The sequence below is a fragment of the Triturus cristatus genome, chromosome 5_1 (assembly GCF_964204655.1).
Source record: "Triturus cristatus chromosome 5_1, aTriCri1.1, whole genome shotgun sequence".
In the NCBI taxonomy this organism is placed as follows: domain Eukaryota; kingdom Metazoa; phylum Chordata; class Amphibia; order Caudata; family Salamandridae; genus Triturus; species Triturus cristatus.
In genome coordinates, this window is record NC_140587.1 from 366,515,892 (window position 1) to 366,538,559 (window position 22,668).

General features: G+C 43.5%; 1 protein-coding gene across 2 annotated transcripts in view; it reads right to left on the minus strand.

The window, feature by feature from the left end:
- Window positions 1-22,668, minus strand: part of LOC146830895 (fibrocystin-L-like) — a 1,171,295-nt gene that overhangs the window by 640,714 nt on the left and 507,913 nt on the right. For both annotated transcript variants that reach the window (XM_085605085.1, XM_085605086.1), the window contains exon 31: window positions 7,236-7,357. In XM_085605085.1, coding sequence (XP_085461211.1) covers window positions 7,236-7,357 — 122 coding nt within the window. The remainder of the gene's footprint in view (window positions 1-7,235; window positions 7,358-22,668) is intronic.

Here is a 22,668-nt window from a genome sequence, read left to right on the forward strand (position 1 = left end):
GGGTGAATATGAGGGCACATGCTGTTGCTGGTTATGTAGAAACCTGGGATACACGTTGATATAACCCTACACTATATGCTCACTGCTGATATGGTCATTATCCTTCATATGGGAGGTGGCGGGACTCAAACGTATCTTTTGTTGCTGTTTTATAGATATTTATTCACGTAACTCATCTGACAAGTGTTCTGGACTAGCACGTACAGTTTTCCCTATATATAATGTGTTCTGCCTGTGAGTGGGGAACCCCAGAGACGCTAGCCACGTGGATTGTAATCCAAAGTAAAGCAGTTGGCAGTACACCCCCCCGGATCGTTTTGACTGTTACCTCGAATTGGAAGTTTGGACGATTGCTTGTTACATTTTCGGCCTTTTGGTATTATTGATGTCAATGTTTTTCTGTTTTTTTTAGGTTCCTTAATGAGACGTCATTAGTTATGAGTGAATATATACAGTATCATATGCTGCGAGTCGGTGTGCCAGATAGGATGTGTAGCGCTAAACTGTACTCACTGCATATGTTTGTTGGGCTGCCACAGACACACGTACACCTGACACGTCGTAGGGTCCGTGTCTTCATATAAGATCGGTACATGGAATTTGAGGGGCATGCACTCGCCGTCACGTAGGTATCAGATCTACTCATATCTCAAACAACATCATATACAAATCGCTTTGCTGCAAGAGACCCACATGGCCAAATCGGAGATACAGTGCTTGCACCGCCATTGGCGCCGCCAACTGTTTGACACAGGGTATTCAGCCTTTGCGTGAGGTGCGCTAATATGGGTAAGGGTGGGTGTTCCACTCGCAATCACACAGTCACTGATAGACACAGAGGGGAGGTATGTAATAGTTGGGGGCACATTAGATGGCCGACAAATAGTACTATAATCGCTCTATGCTCCTAATACAGAACAGGCTGCATTCCTCGACAAGGTATCACACATTCTTGCGCAATGGCACGACATCCCCATGCTGCTGGGGGGCAATTACAATAGCGTCCTTGACGTGTTACTGGACAGATCCTTTCCACCCCTCCCGGGTACAAGCACACACCATGCTATCAAGGCCCTGACCAGTTGGACAACACAATGGCATTTGAGGGATGCCTGGAGACACCGTCATCCCCTCGACAGGGTATATTCTTATAACTCAGGGGCCCACGATCTGCATGTGCGGCTAGACCGTTATATTCTCTCGGATGCATTACTCCCCCATGTAACGGCAATCTATTATTTCGGCCGGACGCACTCTGATCACAACCCACATGTCTTGGAGCTGTCATGGGAGTGCCCCCGTCCGCCAATCTCGACCTGGCAGCTCCAGCCAGATCTACTATTGGACGCACCCTTCCATGACCTACTAGCTGCTAATATCCTCCAGTATGTTGAGGACAATGCCGGCACGGCCACGATGCCTCTGGTGGAGTGGGACGCGTTTAAGGTTGTGATCAGAGGAGCCTGCCTTGGTGCACAAGCAGGCATGCAGCGACAGTTGGAAGCCGACCTCACGCGCCTTGAAACTGACCTACTCCGAAGGGAGGGAGAAGCACTGCAGGGCAATATCGGGTCTTTGGAACGCTTTAGGGAAGAACACTCTAGATTACTAGAGCGACTCCGTAATTTAAACTATGCAGCGCACTCAGCATGCACCCACCATGCGGGAGATAAACCTGGTAGGTTGTTGTCATGGCTGATATGGCAAGACATGGCTACTGCACCCGTGACAGCAATACAGAATACACAGGGAGTCTTGGTGCACACCCAAAATGATATCCACCATGCCTTTGTGATACACTACTCCACAATATACAGATCTTCCTTGAGAGCTACGGCTGCAGACATACAGGGCTTCCTATCCACAATCACGTTGCCACAGCTCACGGACCATCAACAGGGAGAAATAGGTGCTCCTCTGTTGCCGGAGGTCATAAGGGACAGTATCTACTCTCTATCGAATGGCAAGACGCCGGGTCCTGACGGACTGCCGGCTGAATTTTACAAGGCATATTCAGTTGCACTAGTACCAGAGCTGTTACAAGTGTATGCGGCAGCGCTGGAATACTCAACACTCACCCCCACGCAAAACAAGGCATTTTTGGTTTCCCTTTTGAAACCGGGTAGAAATCCTGACCTCCTGGGCTCTTACCGCCCACTGGCCCTATTAAACACGGACTATAAAATCCTTGCCTCGGCCCTAGCCAAACGTATTGCCCCGTTTGTGCCAACTCTGGTGCATACTGACCCTTTGTGCCCACCAGATGTACCTCCCTAGATATTCGGAGGCTATTTAGAATCCAAAAATATGCTATGGAAGCCTGGCCCAGATCCGGTTGTCTAGTATTAGACCTACAGAAGGCCTTTGACTCGCCGGAGTGGCCTTATCTTGCAGCGGTCTTACGTAAATACGAGCTAGGAGACGATTATTTACAGCTGGTGCAAATGTTGTATCAATGCCCCACAGTGCGGGCTCGCACGGGCAAGCTCCTATCTAACGAAATTAGGGTGAGACGAGGGACCAGACAGGGGTGCCCCTTGTCCCCGTTACTCTTTTCCCTCGCTGTGGAACCATTGGCGGCTCTCCTCCGAGAGAGTGGCGTGGATTGGGGCATCCCCTTGAGCGATGGACTGCATACAGTGTCCCTATATGCGGACAACCTATTGTTGTATATACGAGATCTGCATGCTGTGCCGCCGGAGATATCAGCACTGTTCTGTAGATTCGAGGTGACGTCGGGCCTCAGGGTAAACTGGGCTAAGTCAGGCGCTTACTCCTTCCGCGAAGATACAATTGCGACCAATATAATCATTAATGGTATCACTCTTGATTGGTATCCGACCACGTTCAAATACTTAGGAATATATATTTATAGGTCCCCAACAGATATACTGGAGCGAAATCTGGTTCGCGCCATCTCCTCCATAAAGGCACGGATGCAATTCTGGAAGACCTTACCGCTTAATGTGATGAGCCGTGTTACCTTAACCAAAATGATAGTGCTACCCAGGCTACTATATTATTTTGCGAATCTCCCGGTGTATGTCCCAGTGAGGCTCTTTAGAGTACTGGAGAGGTTAATCCGTGGCTTGATTTGGAATGCGGGGCGGCCTAGAATAGCACTGCAGAAATTATATGCACCCCCGGAAAGTGGTGGCTTGGCAGTTCTACATTACTTAGCCACGCAATTACAGTGGGTCGCGAAGTGGCTTAGTGGCAAAATCCTGGCGGACACGGCGACCGCGACGACAGCCTGGACGCACGCCCAGATATGTGGACTGTTTCATCCGCTGGCGAAAATCTCCCGCCTGACACAAATGCATGTTGAGTTAGCTCATAGATGCTGTATGAGAAGCCTTCGCCTCGCGCAAGATACAGTTCCATATGCTCTGGTACTGCCACTTCTCGGGAAGCCCAGGGGCAGAGTCCCCATAACGGATTTGACACTGGTGCCCTGGACTGAGGCCGGGATGGAGACAATAGGGGACCTGTACGCAGACGGTATCTTATTACCTTTTGCGACACTAACAGCTGATAATGGATTACCGGTGGGCCAGTTCCTTCTACATGCGGCCATTGCGTGAATATTTATGCCAGCGTGAGGTGATATAACCAACGAGCCACCGACACATCAGTTACTGCAATACCTGCATGTAATGGGGGAGGGATCGCATGTGAAACATTGGCTGGTACAAGCCCTGCTCGCTCATGTGTTGAAGCCACTGCAGAGACACCGCACACACTGGACTGAAGACAGAGGCCGCACCTGGACTGATAAAGAATGGGAACACGTTTTAGCTGGTGACACACACATACCGCGATTCAAACTCATACAAACTTATGTACTACACAGGGCGTATCTTTCACCAGACAAGATCAATAAATACTTTAACATTAATACTTCCTAATGTCCCCAATGCCACCTCCTAGGTGCTGACCTATTAGACATGCTGTGGTCTTGTCCCCTGCTTTTACACTACTGGCGTATAATATTGGAAACACTTGCCAAATGCACTAACACTGAGGTACCTACTACATGGGAGGTCTGCATCCTGGGGTTTTACAAAAGAACCAAGGCCACCAAGGCGGGCTCCAGGTTTCGAGACCTAGTCCTCATAACAGCGAAATGACGTATAACTAAGAGGTGGAAAGACAAGGACCCACCAGAGGTATCGCATTGGGTGAAATCCCTTGAGGTTTGGGCACAGGCGGAAGGCACCACTCTACATAGGGAAGAAAGGGCGGGGCTGCGCACATATCCCATTGCGCAAACCTGAGATGATATGCTCAGAACTCTCACAAGCTCGGACGCCACACTGCGACACCCCCGGCGCAACGGGCGGGACCTGACACTTAATGAGACACCTGAATGCAGATGACGCACTGCCTCTACATGTCACTCCAGCTGCTGCTGTTGGGCTGGGCGACGCCCTCATGCCCCTCCACGACACTGTATGGAAATAGCTCCTATCAAAAGTTACCTTCACGATAATACAACTGCATGAGAAGTAGAAGTGGCAGCCCACACATCATACCCGCACGCTAGCCTAGTCGCGGCTGCACCCAGATGGCACACTAAGCACTAGGCACATATGCACTCGGTAATTTGATGTCTCCCCTGTTTTGATTTATTATTTGCCATTGTTAGATACGGTTGAATTGTTATAAAAGGTAATATCTAGTGGCCAGACTCGACATTTATATGTATGCTGCTCCATTTGCTTAGGAAACGTTATGTGATGCAATTCAAGAGCTGAGTCCAAATATGAATAGCCTTGGTCTGGAAACGTTACTGTATTCACGCGTTACTGTTCACAGCCATAAGAGGTGCACTAAACACTTTCACTCTGGCCCTCAATTGGAGTTGGCAGAATGTGCGGGCTGTAGGAGCCCAAGGCGACTCACAAATGTATGCGTAACCTTATACAGTAGACACGAATGGCACTGAAACTGTGGGAAGGAAATGCCCTGAATTACATGCATAGTGTCATAGAACAAGTGATGATGTCGCCAAGGTGAAATACAATGATGCTTGTAAACTACTGTACCAGGAAACAATAAAATGTAATAAAGATATTTTTTTTAAAATGGGGCTCTCTTCCATCTCCTTTCACTTCATTTGCCAACTCTGATGTCACTGAGGGTAGAAGCATATGATATTGAGTAGGGACTCTAATAAAGAGGATTTTTATTTGGGATTGACAGTCACACTGGTAGGCCACTTGTCAGAAGGCTAATGCAAATTAGCCTACTGGAGGTTCATGCAGGTGAAAGGTAACCTTCTAAAAGTTACTATTCCTAAATAGTTCTTTTAAAAAATTAACTTTTTTATTTAATTGGATTTTCAATAAGCATTAAAAATAGTCTCCGATTGACTTTTGAAGTCTTTTCCTGTCAAAAGTAACATATTAAAGTTAATTACAAGAATAGCTTTTGGGGCCTAACCATTGTAGAAAATGGAACATTAATTTTGCACATGTTCCACTTTTAAATATCATTCAGCCTGACTTGTGGGAAATAAGGTATACTTAGCAGTGACTTATTAATATTGAACAGCAGGACTTCCCAGCTGTCAATAAAGGTTCATTTTGACAGTTTTTACAGCAGGTGTTTAGGCTCCTGCAGTCAGGCTATACAGGTCTGAAGCCACTTTTTACATGCCATACCTGTGGATGGCACAGTAGATGCTGCAGTACAAAAGTTACATTTACTTACCAGGCCCTAAGTGCATTTGCTCCACCATGTACTAGGGACTTATAGGAAAGTAAAATATGACAATCATGGGTAGGACAATTTAACCAAGTTTGACAGGGGAAGCACAGGTGCTTTACCCTCATCGAGCAGAGGTAAAATGCACAGAGCTTCATTGCCAGCAAAATAGGATCCAGATAAAGATGAAAAACCTGGGGTGACCATGCAGCACAGGCAGATTTGCTACAGGGACCTTTGATTTGCCAGAATCTAGAATTATAGCTAAAATATCGACAAACAAATATATAAATATGTATATATATATACAGAAGAATAGGTTTGATGTTCCAAACTCCACATATATCAACCTGCAGATATGTGTGTGTAAGTATATATAAATATATATATAAAAATAAATATATATCCGCACATATATATAAAATTATATATGTATTATTATTATTTCAAGGTGCGTAGATGTGAAGTTAAGAATAGAAATCTGTACTTACCTACATGCCCTTTTGGCTCCTTTATTCTGTCAATTTAATGTTCCCTACTCAATATTGTGGACAACAGCCACCAATGAGGGAGGAGACTAGAGAGAATGTTGTTCTGATAACATTTGGCGTGTGGAGGACTTGCTGCGTATTTGTGGAACAACTGATGGGCTATCAAACCCGTGGCCATTCGTATGGACCAACATTTAAGAAAGGTTTTACTGATGAGTTATCTTCCTACACTCAAAGGAGGACCCTAATTAATACATCATACAAAGTATTGGGAACATTCCAACAACTTATTTATTCTTGGAAAGCCCTGAAGAAGTTTAAGTTATCTATTTGAACGAAACGCATTGGCTGGATGTTTTATCTGTGGAAATAAAAGATCATAAAATAAAATAAAAAAGAACACCTATCACTGTGACTGTGTGCTTCATTTTGGATAAGACGATTACTGGTGCACCATTCCAAATCAAGTACAACTGAAGAAGTATTGGCTGACACTGCTGAAGAAATCTGAGTAAACAAAATTGATGGGCCCTAATTGATCCTGCAATAGCTCCAAAGATGCAGCCATTGTACATACTGAGAATTGAAAAATGTAACTGGTGAAGTACGGACAGTATTCATACCCAGGTCAAGGCATAGTATGTTCAATTCAGAAATGCTTTTGCACACCTAATTGGAATTTAGCTAATCTATTATGTTCCAGTTTAGTGTTAAAAGTGTGAAGAACAAATTGCTGTCCTCGTTTTCTTTCACTTCACATGTCACATATCAATTTTAAAATCAAGTTGACCTTCCAGGTTGAAGATCTAGCATTTGTTTTCCCAATGTCATTTATCAAACAGTAATAGTTTCTGACTAATTGACATATGCACATTTGTGTTTCTGTGAAAAAACTAAAACATGATCCTTACTGAACTCTCGCTATCTTTCATAGAGTTTAATATTAGCTACTTTGTCATTACAAAGACATACATTTATGCAGCATGAAAATGTATACTACAACTCATACATCAGGACAAACCATGATTCACTTACTGGTGGAGTTCTGCACTGTATTTCAGTCAATGAACTTCTAATAACATCACAGGGGTTGCCATTCACAGATACTTGAGATTGTTCATCAAAGCCATTACCAGTAATTGTCAACAGAGTTCCCCCTAATTTAAAAAAAAAAAATTCAGTCAACATGTGTTCAATGTATTCTTAATTCTTCTACAAGGTACTGCATGGGGTGCAGAAGACTTTCAAGCCTTCTTGATTTGCTATTCATAAAAGTATCTGTAAGGATTGTTTTATTTAATTTATTTATTTTCCTTTTGTAAAGCACCACATGCATTTGTAAAACCTCTGGGAGTTATGTTTGATGCAATATGAGTAGAAGTTGCAGAGGTATTACTTCAAATGTGTTAACTCTTTAGCTAATAAATTATCTGGAAGTGTGGCACAAAGGAGGTCACTCACTAAATGTGCTCCCATTCTGGACGCGTTTTTCTAATTGTCTGTGAATAACATGGCTGAGTGTCCATTCAATTTCCATGTGATTGTTTTTTTAATTATGTACTTATTTCCACTCACAATTCAGTCTTGTGTTTTACACTTTATCAAACATTACTATAACAGAAGAAACAGTAGGATCAACATACTATCAATATGATCAAAAAGCACCATGACAATATAATCGAATCATTATTATTATAGTTAGGCCTGGATGAAATTTGTGTCACTTTCGTTATGTGAAATTCCTAAAATTATGCTGCAGCACTACATTGCATATTTATTTGCCATTCGAAATAAAGATTTACTGTGAATGCTCCATTCCACACAGGAACAATACAAAAGTCAGAGGGCAAGAGGCTGTTGTTCGATGTTTTCTTTGCATGCTTTTTAGCCAGTAGTCATCCTCCTGTCCAAAGTCAATGCACACTGACTTTCAGCACCAAATGTCAATTTTGCATGTCACATAAATCCACATAACTTTGACACATTTCATGTAATTGCTCAAAAGTAAATTCTGCAAATTCAGCACATCCCTAATTATAATTATTTATATTTGTATCGCTACATATTATCTTGCATTATATTACATTATACATTAAATCATGTATCATAGCCAAAAATATGTATCGTATTGTACTGTAAGTAAGTATTCTTTATTGCTTGATTAATTCAAATCATTGCAATATATAATATTGCAAGTTAAGAGGACCACAATTTCAAGTAAAATAATTGACCAATCCAAAGCATAAAGTTCAAGTCCATAGAAGTATACGACTTCTAAGGTCGCACTCTTCCCTCATCATAAACAAACTGAAATACTTCAGAATAAGCATGATTGGTCATTAGTACAAGTATGATTAAAATATATTGTATAAAAGCCCATAATGAATCATTAAAAAAAATAAAGTGCAAATATATTTCAGTTGAAGACACAACCAGCAATGTCTTAGAAAGTGCGAGTGCATGAATATGGCCGAGAAATAGGCCCTTATATCACTATGTCAATCCCTATAAACGGTCTGCCCACCACCCGATTGGTCAATATCAATATCATTAGTAGTACTATGAATCTCACTGTCAGAGTTCCTCCAGCTGTTTTGCAGCGTGGATGAGGAACCTCAGTCCCTTAACAATTGAATTGAGGTCGCATTTAAAAGGGTAATCACTGCTGGACAGCATGACCTAAATTGGAGGGCTCTTAGGGCAGCCCATAGAGTTGATTTCCTTTGGGCTATGAGGGCCAGGCACACACAAGGCAGGTTCAGTATGCTTTCTTGTTTATATTCATATAAGTGACAATCGTCATTGGGCCAAGTGTGCCTCCAGGAGGGAACCAAGTCCTCTGATCGATAAACACCAAGACGTATGCACATCAGGTTATATTTCATTGCCACATAAAAGTGAGCAGTCAAATATTTCTGTGGGCCACAAATGGTGTATGATGACAAGACCACCATTGCATGATGTTTGTATGCTAATTTCGCCTTATCAAGCGTTCATGATGAAAGCTTGACCGCTTTATTAGAAAGCCTCTTAAAGGCAGAATATTTCATGGGTGTGTCCTAGCATCGTCGAATTTTGATCGTTTTGTTTTTAAAACAGAGAGACAAAAGGCATCACGAATGGGCTGTTTTGCCAGTACCTGCCATCAAAGTGTCAGGTTTGCAGATATCTGCCTCCAGGATCATTTTACTAAAGCCCCTTCCCTTGCTGGGCCCTGCTGGAGTAGGCCAACCTCTAGCCTAACTTGGGCTTGTGAAACATGCTGTGATTTGCCAAACCGCTTTTTGAAAAGGTTCGACTGTAGTTGAAGCAGGATATCCACGTCTTTCCCCTTCAGCAGTTTAGAACCATAGGTGAGTGATGGCATGAAATTTGCATTGATGGTCTGGAGTAAATGATGAGTCAATGTATTGTGTGCCTTTGTGTGTATTGTTCTGAATGCACACATAAGTTTAGTTGCTATTGATGTTTGGGTGGGAAGATGTTCTTTAAATGTTAGATGGGAATCCATATTGACACTAAGGTACTTATAAATTTGAACCAATTCTAACACTTGCCCATTTACTCGCCAAGTAAATCGAGACTTTGGTTTTAGGGAAAGGCCTCGAGAAACAAACCACCTTAGTTTTGCTACAGTTAAGTTCCAAGCGCAGGTTTTCAATATATCCACTAAATTAGTCAATTAAGTGCTGTAGTCCTAAAAGTTTTTTGCTGAGCAGGATGATGTTTCTGTATATTGGAGACAATTTAGTTGTTCCTGGCCCAGCCTGGGGTGGTCATTCACCACATGGGCCAGGTGACTGTCTAGGTCGCCAATGCAGATTTTGAATAGACATGGGCTAAGACACATCCCTGTTTCAAGCCTACGTTGGTACTAATCTTGCGTGTGATCCTCAGACCATCTCGGACTTTGATGTGTACCCAAGTGTGTGTATAAGTTAATCATTGCATCCAATAGCTTCGGCGGCACCCCCTAGTGGGCCATTTCGTCACAAAGCCTTAGTTTTGGGACCTTGTCGAAGGCATACTTCAGATAAATGAAGCAGGCGAATAGCTTGTGTGATCTCACCTCAACGTGTTCTACAAGACGGGTAACTGCCAGCAGGTTTGTTATGGTGCTCATGCCTGCCAGATTACTTTTTTATAAGCTTGCCTCATTATAGCAATTTAGCAATTTTAATTTTGGTTTTCCTATTTGGCTGAGGGGCCGACATTAATATCCATCTGATCTCTTTGTTGAGTTGCCTTTTTATTATTAACAACTGAGTGGAGAACCATTCAGCCCCCAGTGGTCCGTGGCAAGTCTTAGTACATTGCTCTTATGCTTGGCATAGTTGGAAATGCCTTGGTAAGGGCATTGACAAAGAAATCCCAATATTGTATAGGGCATTGGATGTTGCCTTTCTTGTTTCTAGGTGGAAAATAGCAAAGTCGATGATCTTTGGAACCTCTGAGTCTTTCCATATGAGGTGCCTCAAGTTGAATAAATGAGACAGTGTGGATAGGACAATTGCCACTGACGCCCTTGGTATGCTGATGTTAACTACAAAAAATTGGACGGTGATTACTCTCTGATCTGGGTTTTATAAAGAAGTTATTAATCCATGGAAATAGATCTGAATCTACCAGGGTGCAATTGAGAACGGAGATTACTCTGTTTGTTATTCTAGTGAATGCCACAAGCCGATATCAAGAAAAACGGCGTTTTGGTCCAGTGTATAGTCCCATGGCTTCCAGTGCCCTAATTTACTCCTTTCCATTCTTATCTGTACTGGATTTGTTTCAGAAGATGGAGCAAAATCTTCTCAGGTGAACCTTTAATAGATTCATATCGAAGTCTCCAGACAGCATTATGTGAGCTTGTGGATGGATGCATTGGAGTTTTTTTGGCAAGTCTGTCAGGATTACAATTTTAATATTTTGCTCTTCTTGCCTGGGTGAATATATAAGTTCAGAATTAACAATGTGAAATTCTGCTCTGGGGCAGTGGAGACTGAGAGTTGGACACATTCGATCCTGGAAAAAGCCAGGTCTATTGGTTTTCGGAGCTACTGTAGGTCCATGGCGATGTAAAGAAAAAAAAAACCTTTAACTCTTCCTGAGGCGCTAAATTTACTAGCTTAATTTTGATATCCCTTAAAGTCCACCAAGGGTGTCTGTGTTTGCATCCAAGTTTCCTGAAGCAGTAGAACATCAAAGTCTTATAGAAAGGTTATAAATTCATTCTCCCTCAACTAGCAACTGAGGCCGTTAATATTCCAGGAGCAGAATATTAACTGCTGGGTCTCTGAGGAGGTTTACACTGTGGGACTCATGCGACCCTTCACAGCCTATGTACTGTAATAACATGTAATTTTATATATTTTTTTTATTTTAGTTTCTTATTTCCTTTTGTAATTGAATGCACCTCTATTGAAAACAACAGGCACATTAGCATAACAGTTTATAGATATGCATTTGCTACCCATATGCCTAAATACCGATTACCAATTGCAATTAATATGTTTCTCTCTTTGGTGGCTAAGTGCATCTTTGTAAACCCAACATTGACAAATTATACTGAGAATAGGGAGTTTATGCAGCTTTTTAAAAAATGTCAGTCTTTACCAGAAGACACCCTAATAAGGAACTCTATCTATATAGTGAAGTTCCCTCAACAAGTTCTTTGATCCTCAATTCAAGAGTTGTGTTTGTTAGAAAGTAGTTCTTTGAAACAAATACTTAGGGGCTATTTTACAAGTTCCTTGCGCTGCTGGTGCATCACACTGGGTGACGCACTGGTGGCGCAGCCTGCTAAGTGATATTTACAAGAACAGGTAAAGTCACCCTGAGCGACTTAACCTGTGTTTGTAAATATCGTGCCTGTTCACACAACACTTTGCGTGTTAGGGTTGTGACATGGGTGTTGCTGTGGTTGTTCCCACGCACCACGCATGTCCACTGATGCATTTCCAGATTTACGATAAATCGTAAATCTGGAAATGTGTCAGAATGCTACGCCACCCTAAGGGTAGCGTGGCCAGGTGCAACAAGGAGAAATGTTTTCATTTCTCCTCGTTTTTTTCCTCCTTTAATGTGTGCTGCATTCTACAGAACACATTGGAAAAGGAAATCACTTCAATTGATAGTTTTTGTGCACGAAGGTGCCCCTTCCTGCACAATAACAATCTCCCCGGACGTAGGTGCAAGGGTGCCTGCGCCGGCGCATTGCAGCAGTTTGTGCGCATAGAGATGTGACACATTGTTGTAAATATGTTGCATCCCTGTGCTTCAAAACTAATGCAGCACGGCGCAGCAAAATGACTTGCGGCACCGCGCAATTTCTTATAGATCTGCCCCTAAGCTTCCTTTTAGGTGCACAGGCAGTCAGATTAGAACTTGTTAGTCCCTCTTGGCATTTCCTAGCGGCTAAACATTCACTTTGGGGTCTATTACGATGGTGGGCGGACTCACCGTAATGACAAATGGGACCGCCCGCCATATGTGCGGCGGTCCCTCGATTCAAATTAGGATGTGCCCGCCACACTGGCGGGCGCATTCTGCATTTTTTACATTGCGGCAGGCGGTGCTGTCAGCAGCACCCGCCGCAATGTAAAAAAGGCATGTTGTGCATTTGCATGCACAATGTGGCGGGCACCGTGCGGTGCCTGCCACCTTGTGCATGCAAATGCAGGGGGGTCCCATAGGTACCCCTATGTGCACTCCCCACCCCCCCAACTTCCTGGAGGCCTGCAACAGGCCCCCGTAAGTGATATCCGCCTGGCTTTCCATGGCAGGATCTCCGCCATGGAAAGCCCTGCACCGCCACACATCATGATATTATTATTATTTCTGAGTTTGTAAAGCGCCTGGTTACACTTATCAGTGTGTCCCCGCGCTATCAAGGATCGCAGCAGCACCTACTCAACAAGACCCAGACAGCAGAAGATTAGCCCTTGGGGAAAAGAAGCGTCTTCAACTCTTTCCGAAAAATCAGTTCCGATGGTTCTGTCCGTAGTCGGGGGGGGGAGAGTGTTCCATCTACGGGCAGTTAAGGAGCGGAACGATCTCCCTCCCATCCTAGCCCTCTTAGTTCTAGGGATCGAGAGGAAACCAACTCCGAGGGAACGCAGCTGTCGAGCAGGAGTATAAGGGCAGAGCAAATTGCGCAAGAAGCCCGTGCATTTCCCCTGAATTATTCTGTGGGCAACACATAGGGCCTTAAAATCAACCCGTTCCTTAATAGGAAGCCAGTGTAATTTCTCCAAGGCTTTTTTTGAAGGAGCTCTTCTTGGTAGCCGAAGTACCAAGCGAGCAGCGGCATTTTGGATAGTCTGGAGTCTTCAATGACAGCTTGCATTTGCTCCCAGATAGAGGACATTCCCATAGTCCAACCTGGAGGTGACAAGGGCATGTACCAGAGTTTTCCTAGCAGATTCCGGGAGCAAGTCAAGCGTCTTTCTCAGCTTGCGGAGGATAGCAAAGTAGGTGCCAGAGACACATCGAGATTGGTAGTCAAAAGTCAGGTTTGAATCGATCCAGAAGCCTAAATTCTTCACCTGATCCCTTGGGATCGGGAGAGGTCCCAGGGCCTGCGGCCACCAGGCCGAGGTCCAAACTGAGGGAGATCTGCCGACGATAAGTACCTCTGTCTTGTCACCATTCAGGCGGAGGCAATTACTGGCCATCCAGGCTGAAAGGTCTTGAAGACAGGAAGTGAATTTACTAGCGGCCTGCTCCGCTGGCTGGGTCAGAGCAACGACCAACTGAGTATCATCGGCATATGTTACTACCTCAACCCCATACTGCTCAGCAATACGCGCCACAGGTGTAACATATAAATTGAATAGGGTGGGGCTGAGGCTAGAGCCTTGAGGGACTCCCTGCCTGAGATCAAAAACATCAGATCTATTGCCCCCTTGCTCCACATAGAAGCTGCGGTCAGTCAGAAATGATTCTAGCCAAAGCCACGCTTTTCCTGTTACTCCCCCTCTCTTCAAACACTGTAGCAAGGTGTGGTGTGCCTCAGTGTCGAAGGCAGCACTGAGATCGAGAAGTATCAGTGCTGCTACTTGCCCTTCATCCACGTGCTTCCTCAGCGCCTCTGTAGAAAAAAGCAGGGCTGACTCCGTGGAGTGATGAGCATGAAAGCCTGACTGGCTAGTGTGAAAAAGGCCGTTCGCCTCTATGTGTGCTGTGAGTTGTTGGTTAGCCAGTTTTTCGGCTAGTTTGGAAAAGAAGGGTAAGAGGGAGATAGGACGTAGGTTGTTCAGCTGAGTGGCACTAACCTGAGGTTTTTTTTTAAGGGGTAGTACGACTGCTTGTTTCCATCCCGGCGGAACCTTGCCTGAGTCAAAGGATAGGGACAGTATGTGTCTAACATAGGGGGCTAAGAAGCTCATAGAACTAGCCAATATTTTGGCCGGTGCAGGTTCCCTAGGGGAGCCTGATTTAATTCCCCTCGCTACTGTTGTCAAAAGTTCCTCCTCTGGAACAAGGAACTGGCTAATGCAGCCTTCCTTAACTTCCCCCCATCTGACTTCATCATGGGGGGGGGCCTATTGGGGCCAGTTCTGGCATCACAAGGAGAGGTGGAATAGATGTCCAACACCTTTTTTTGGAAGAACTCAGCGATATTGTTACAGGCTTGCGAAGAGGCGCCAGTCTGTTCATCCATGGAGGATAATGTAGAGATCTCTTTATAAATCATGAATAGCTCCTTAGTGGAGCAGTTAGCCCTGTCAATGCGATCGGTGTAGAACGCTGCCTTGGTTTTCCTAATCAAGGCATGATAGTTTTTGAGGCAGACTTTATACCGCGTTCCTGCTTCTGATAGGTAGGCCCTTCTCCAGGCTCGTTCTACCCGTTTACAAGCAGCTTTGGCTTCTTTTAATTCCGCATTGAACCAAGGTGCTGATTTAGTTAATCGCACCGGGCCCTTGTTAGACCAGGGAGCTGCTGAATTCAGAGCAAGTGTAATATGTGCATCCAGGGTTGTGCAAGCTTTATTAAGAGAAGTACCCAACACAGTGGGGAGGCCTTCCTGGATAAAGCTGTCCCTGAACATATCGTGAGAAAATTTAGCCCATTTCCTTTGTCTTCTCCTGGTGCAAGTGGTAGGGTTCCGATTATTATGAGCCTGCAGATGGAACCAGAATGGGACAAGGGAGTGATCAGTCCATATCAGTGGTATGGGGGGTTCCTGCTTAATGTTATCCCAGTTGCTGAAAATAGAGTCCAGCTGATGCCCTAGACGATGTGTGGGAAGGGTAGAGCAGAGATGTAGCTGCAAGGTATGCAGCTCTTGCCGCATTTCTTGTGCTGCTGTGTTGTTGACATCTTCAAAATGAAGATTAAAATCACCTAACAGGAGATCTCCGCCATGGAAAGCCCTGCACCGCCGCACATCATGATATGGATGGCGGTGTCTTGCAGACACCACCACCATATCTGAGCCTTTTTCCATCAGGTTGCCTGTCCGACCAGCGGAAAACCAGCGGACGGTCTTTCCATCCACCGGTGTCCCCACCGCCATCATGATTTGGCTGGGGAAATGGCAGGCGGGGGGTGAGAATTGGTCGGCGGATCGCCAGCGCCATACGGGTGGTGGCGATCCTCCCGCCAACCTAATGGACCCCTTTGTTTCTTGTTATTCAAAAATATCAGTTTTATGTTTGAAGGAACTTGCTTATAGTGGATGCAATTGGCCCAAGAAAACAAGAAAGTAAACAAAATATAAATTAATGGTATGTTTAGTAGTGTTTTTGCCATCTCTCAGGGGATCTGGTCACAAATTGATCTGAATGTCTCTATTAAAATGGATACATTCTACCTAGATGCAAAGCAATCTATTTCCTTTACTATGAATACTGAGGCAAAGATTTTCAGTTCCAATATATAAGGGTTGCGTAGCGAGGTGTAACAAGGAGAAATGTTTTAATTTCTCCTAGTTTTTTCCTCTTTCAATGCGTGCTGCATTCTACAGAACACATTGGAAAAGGAAATCACCTCAATTGATAATTTTTGTGCACGAAGGTGCCCCTTCCTACACAAAAACAATCTCCCCGGACGCAGGCATCCTTGCACCATGGTTTAAGGGTGCCTGCGCTGGCGCATGGCAGCAGTTTGTGCTCCAGCGCAGTGAGAAGCACAGAGATGTGACATATTGCTGTAAATATGTTGCATCCCTGTGCTTCGAAACTAACGCAGTGCAGCAAAATGACTTGCGGCACCGCGCTGCGTTAGTTTCTTATAGATCTGCCCCTAAGCTTCCTTTTAGGTGCAGTGCCACAGGCAGTCAGATTAGAACTTGTTACTCCCTCTTGGCATTTCCTACTGACTAAACATTCACTTCGGGGTCTATTACAATGGCGGGCGGACAAAGCCCGCCCACCACCATAACGGCAAATGGGACCTCCCACCATATGTGCGGCGGTCCCACAATTCAAATTAGAATGTGCCCGCCACACTGGCCGATGTATTCCGCATTTTTTACATTACGGCGGGCGGTGCTGTCAGTAGCACCCGCTGCAATGTAAAAAAGGCATGTTGTGCATTTGTATGCACAACTTGGCTGGGATAGCGCGGTGCCTGCCACCTTGTGCATGCAAATTGTACCCCCATGTGCACCCCTCACCCCCCCAACATCCTGGGGGCCCACAACGGGCCCCCAAAAGGGATATCTGCATGGCTTTCCATGGCGGGATCTCCGCCATGGAAAGCCCTGCACCGCCGCAAATTATGATATGAATGGCGGTGTCTTGCAGACACCGCCACCATATCTGAGCCTTTTACCACCCGGTCACCTGTCTGACGGCCGAAAAAACGGCGGACGGTCTTTCCATCTGCCGACGTCCCCACCGCCATTGTGATTTGGCGGGGGAAATGGTAGGCGGGCGGTGGGAATTGGCAGGCGGATCGCCACCGCCATGCAGGCGGTGGCGATCCGGCCACCAACCTAATCGACCCCTTTGTTTCTTGTTTTTAAAAAATATCAGTTTGAAGGAACTTGCTTATAGTAAATGCAATTGGCCCATGAAAACAAGAAATTAAACAAAATATAAATTGTTTAGTAGTTGTTTAGTAGTGTTTTTGCCATCTCTCAGGGTATCTGGACCCTACCCATATGTGAAAAGTCCCAAATTGCTCTGAATGTCTCTATTAAAATGGATACATTCTACCTAGAATCAAAGCAATCTATTTCCTTTACTATGAATACTGGAGGTCACAGATTTTCAGTTCCAATATATTTCACCGGTCCCAAATATAAATATGCATGTAGCTATTTTAAAATAAACACTCAACTGCAGCAAAAGTTAAGCTTTCAGGTTGAATATGATGGTGCCCTCTTACATTTAAATGTACCAGCTCTCACACTTTAATTGATTGTCTTTTATCTTTATCACCACATCAACAGATTTGTGCACCCCGGTTCATTACATACTGAACCATGACCAGTAATAGTAAATTTCTAATCGTTGAACTGAGATTTATGGATGTTACATTAGCTCTTGGTCACTTTTTAACTTCTCCTAATAAAGGTGGTGAGTGCACTAATGTTTTAATTCCTTGTAGCATAAATTAAATAATAATAATAATAATAACAATAAATGTGTTTATGGCTGTTTATTTTAGCAGAAGTGGGTGTTTAAACTACAGTTAGACAAACATGGTTTAAACGACGATATTCCATGGACTACTCTATAGATAGCAGTACTCACTGCAAACTGTACCTCCCTCTTTAGCAGCTTCTGTATTTCAATGTGAAGTAACCACTGTAGAAATTCAAATACCGGTAGAGCTGACAACATTAAGGACTATATAGGAACGCCTATTTTGTCCAACGGCCTATCCACATTTTATCCCAGTCAGTTACAATTTGAACAACCAGTGCTATCCATTTAACATCTTAAATAAGATCTAGACATAGACATAGCCCCCATTAGTTGTTAGACGTATCACCAATATGGAAAACATGCACAACACCATAAGTTCCAGCAGACCATTTACAAGCATCCAATTATAGTCATCTACAAAATGAATATCCTCTAAAAAGTATTTGTTAACGTAAAAGATCAAGATCACTTAACTATATTAATTAAAGCCATCAGATGGGTATGCAATTACTAATACGAAGCCGAAAAACACTTTGGCAGGAGTGGTTATGGGTGACACCAGCATATCCACTGCAAATCTGTAGTTTTGTAGATATTACACAACACTTAAACTCCAATTCCCGTTATACTAAGACGCTTCGGTAGTTCCTTACCGGAAGACGTCATATATGAGCGCCTGGGAGTTAATCTTCTTTGTTAACGACCTCCGATAAAAAGAACAAAGTCTTACATGCCATGTTAACCTAATTTTATCTATAGATGCCACCAGATGGGAATGTTATAAATAATACGAAACTGAATAACATTTTGGCAAGTTGTGGTTATGTGAGAAACAACAATTCCCAGCATATCCATGAGAATATGTAGTTTTGCGGTCAACACACGTCAAGAAAACTACAATTCCCGCGATGCGCATCACGCGTCGGTAGATCTATACCGGAGGATGTCATTATACGCGCTCGAGAGCAAAATAATGCCGAACACCTGGGCTTAGAATTGCTTCAAAAAGAGAGCGGTCCGTTGATCATTACCTCCACATACAGCTTAGTTTGGCCGCGAGGCAACCACAGACAGGTAAGGCTCTAACTGCACTATGGCTTGTGTCTTTGGGATTTTAGCTGGAGACGCTTCTAATCATTGCCACCTTAGGTTATTTGCTTTTTTGAGAGAGCATTGATTTAATACAGTGGCAATATGCCTATTTCTTAAAATATATAATCGCCCATTACAATGCTTATATATTTTTTTTTAAAACGTAATTTCGGGAGAGTGCGCGGCTAGGCTTTTGCTAATGCCTGTCAAATAAATCATTGTCCCGTAGCGTAATATGCGCAATCATTGGTGGCTAAGAGACTCTCCATACCCACTAAACCGTTTTGATACACGCATAAGACGGCGCTGTTAAAAAAATTTTGTGGCACTTAGATTGCCCACATAAACATATTGTCATTTTGCACAGCGGTAACAGGCAGCTTTCTTAAAATATAAATCACCCATAATCACTATTCTTAAATTTTGGATTTGGGAGAGTGCATGGCAAGACCTTTACGAATGCCTGTCAATAAAACCACTGTCCCTCCGCTTAATACACGCAATTTATCATGGATCAGACTCTCTAAACTCACTAAACTGTTTCTACACACGTTTAAGACCGCGCTTCCTATACTTGAGAGAAGAAGTCTGCCAATACCTTTGACAAACGAAGCTTAAGAGCTTATTGGATGTATGCAATGTCTAGATACTTCATGGAGTGTCTGATTATTAAGAGCCTGCACTAGCACATCACATTTACATCATGCTACATTTGCTAGATAGCTCTTCTTTCGTCCTTCCTTTTACGTCATTGCTCATTGTTGCATAAGCTTTGACGTATTATTCTATGACCACGTTTTTTATGTCTTCTCTCTGTCCCTCAACACATGATTAGTCACTAGCAGGTTAGGATTGTAAGTTTGAAAAAGTGATCAGCTTTGAGAAGTCTCATTTACTGCACATCACTGTTAGGTTCTCTCTTCTTCCTTAGAGCTTGGCCTCTTTTTCCTGAGCCGTTGCCAGGTGAGGTGGGGTCCACTCCTCGTCAGACATGGGTGAGAATAATGTTAAAATGTTCTTGATGCACAATGTAGGTGCAGACATGGTCTGATGTAGATTGATTATACATCACAATGTATGACAATGTAGCTGTAGATTTCTTCTTTTTCTCTTTGGTTGTTGAAAATGTTTTTTATTTTCACAGGTATCACCTGCGTCCTATGCTTGACAGAGGATTTGAACACCTGGAAGGCAGGTTATATGGTTGTATCGATTCCAACCTTCTAAGAAATTCTTTATGATTTTTTACACATCGCAGTAGCAATATATGGTTTTTGTGGTCCTGAAGAAAGCCAAGGTTTAACAATCCAAATGGCTGAAACATGTAGACCTATCAACACCGTTATTATTTAAAACTGTTTTTAGTGTGGTTAGCAAGAGATACTTAATAAACACATTTTTCTCTTGCGATCCACTTTTAATCTCCCTCTCACTCTTTATGCACTGCGCCCATCACTTTTAGAACCACCTCTTCACATCTGTGATATCACAGAGAGCTATCTCTCCTGAATACGCCCAAAAAAATCCATGAGCTCCCTTCTCAGAGCAAGAAGGTTGTAGCCCTTGGTTGCACTAGTTAAGGCCAGGTGGAAACCCAGATGATGAAGCATGTCACCTTTGGTGAGTGATGAGAATCCGTCCTTTTTAAAGGATTTTCCTCAGTAAAATTGTTCTTTCCTGAGCTACATCCTCTCTCTGTTTGCTATACCATTGAGATACAGATTTTGCATTGCATTGCAGTCCTCTTCGATTCAGCAGACCCGCGGATTTATTTATGTTATTGTGTTTATTGTATTTGACAGACAAATGTCCGAATAAATGTATAACTTACTTACGGTTCGATTACGATGCCATCCGGAAAGGCTCCGAACCGGATTCAGATTCAGCAAATCTGATTCGGAACCTATGTTTCCGACTGAATCAGATACCTTTTCGGACGACCGATTATGATGCAAGGAAACTGTTTGGGCTGTCCAAATCGGTTCCGAATAGCATTTGGACAGCCCAAGTTGTTCAGAGACGATTCGTATAGCTCTATGGACACGGTTGCTGAATGAGCGATTATGATGACCGATTCGGACAGCCGTTTCGATTTGGTCTGCCTGACATGAAAGGGCTGTCAGAATCAGACTTCGTGGCCCTGTACCATGCCCCTCTTCATCCTGAGGCCTTCTGTTGGGCGCGTGGGGGTACCCAAGGGACCTCCCTTTCAAACCATGCACAGTATGTCAGGCACCATGGAGTGCCCGTCACAGGGTGCATGGTTTTCCCCAACCATCCCTTTTTTCAATGGGAGCCTGTGTTCTTGTTCGGAACACAGGCTCACATTGAAGTCAATAGGAGTCCAACCGAAAGATGTTCGGTGGCATCATAATCGGTCGGTTGGACTCGCAGAACCCGAGGCAGTCAGAAATAATTCCGAAACCAATTCATTCGGAAGAGTTTCCGAACAACATTTTTAACTGGCCCCTTAGTTGTTACATTTAACACAGAATGTATCTGCTTCACTATTCAATTTTAAAAATGTGGTACCAGACTAAAAGTGGCACCATGACAGCTGCAATTCTTGGTGTACATGATGGCTATCAAATGCTAGAGCGCAGATGCCTCATTACTCATACTTCGTAAACAATTGGCAGTGTTTGACAAAGTTAACCATGGATGGCTTTGTCATTTTATTTACATACACTGTAATTGAGGGTTGTGTCGGAGAGGGTTTTTCATATTTCCTCTCTGTGCTAACTCAGTTTGTCCACAAAGGGAATTCAAGGTTAGACCCTCCTCTCCTGAGGAGCAGGGTGTTGCAGGGGCTGATCCTGCTTCCCTTGTTCTTGTATAGCTATATGGAACTGTATGGCAGAGCTGGAACATCTAGTGCTGGATTTAAGGCTCTCCATTCACTAGTGTGATGAAGGCATTAGATGCTAACTCTGTTCGCTGGGGCCATTATTGGACAATTGATGTCCACCACTGCAAGGAGTGTTTCATAGTCATCAAATACTAGTTTCCCCCATTCCCTAAAATCAAAAGCCTTACAAAAACGGAATTTCTAGTTATCACCTATTCATGTTTTAGTGTTTGTTTCTTTAGTGTTCACTACAAATAACACATCACTTGTTGACTGAATACATACATGCTGCTGAATACATGTACAGTGTTTCAAGGGTGGATGTTGGATACGTCATTGTCAGTGATTTAGCACTAACAACTCCTGTTCTTCCTAAATTATTTTTCAACTCAACAGCATGTTTTGTGGGGCGCACAGAATAATTCAGCCACATCTCTTTCATTTTCTTTAATCCCTGGCGGTCGTCTGGCACTACAGAAGTCAAGGCATTTGAACTATCTTAGACACCTTATTTACAAAAAGTGTATGAAACTTTAGTCACTTTAAATGGCCTAACTGCGCCTTCTTACCATCGGCCCATTACATATAAAAATCTGGACGTGTGGCGATTGACTTTCTGCCCTCGTCTACCAAAAAGACAGTGAAACCTATTGTTAAAAGTTAGCCTTTTCATCAAATGTGTTTTGGTGATGTGACATTAAGTTACCCCCACTAATTTTGATACCTCACTGATGGGAAAGGAAAGCACGCTAACTAGGCAATAATTTGTTGATTAAGAATGCATAGTAAGTGCTGTTTTAAGCTTGTATCAGTCATCACACTCACCCCTATAAACATTTGCACATGTTTTGTCAATTTCACTATAACATGACCAGACCACACCATTAGTCAGGATCTTGAACACCATGCCTAGTTCTTCCCAAATGTCATAATA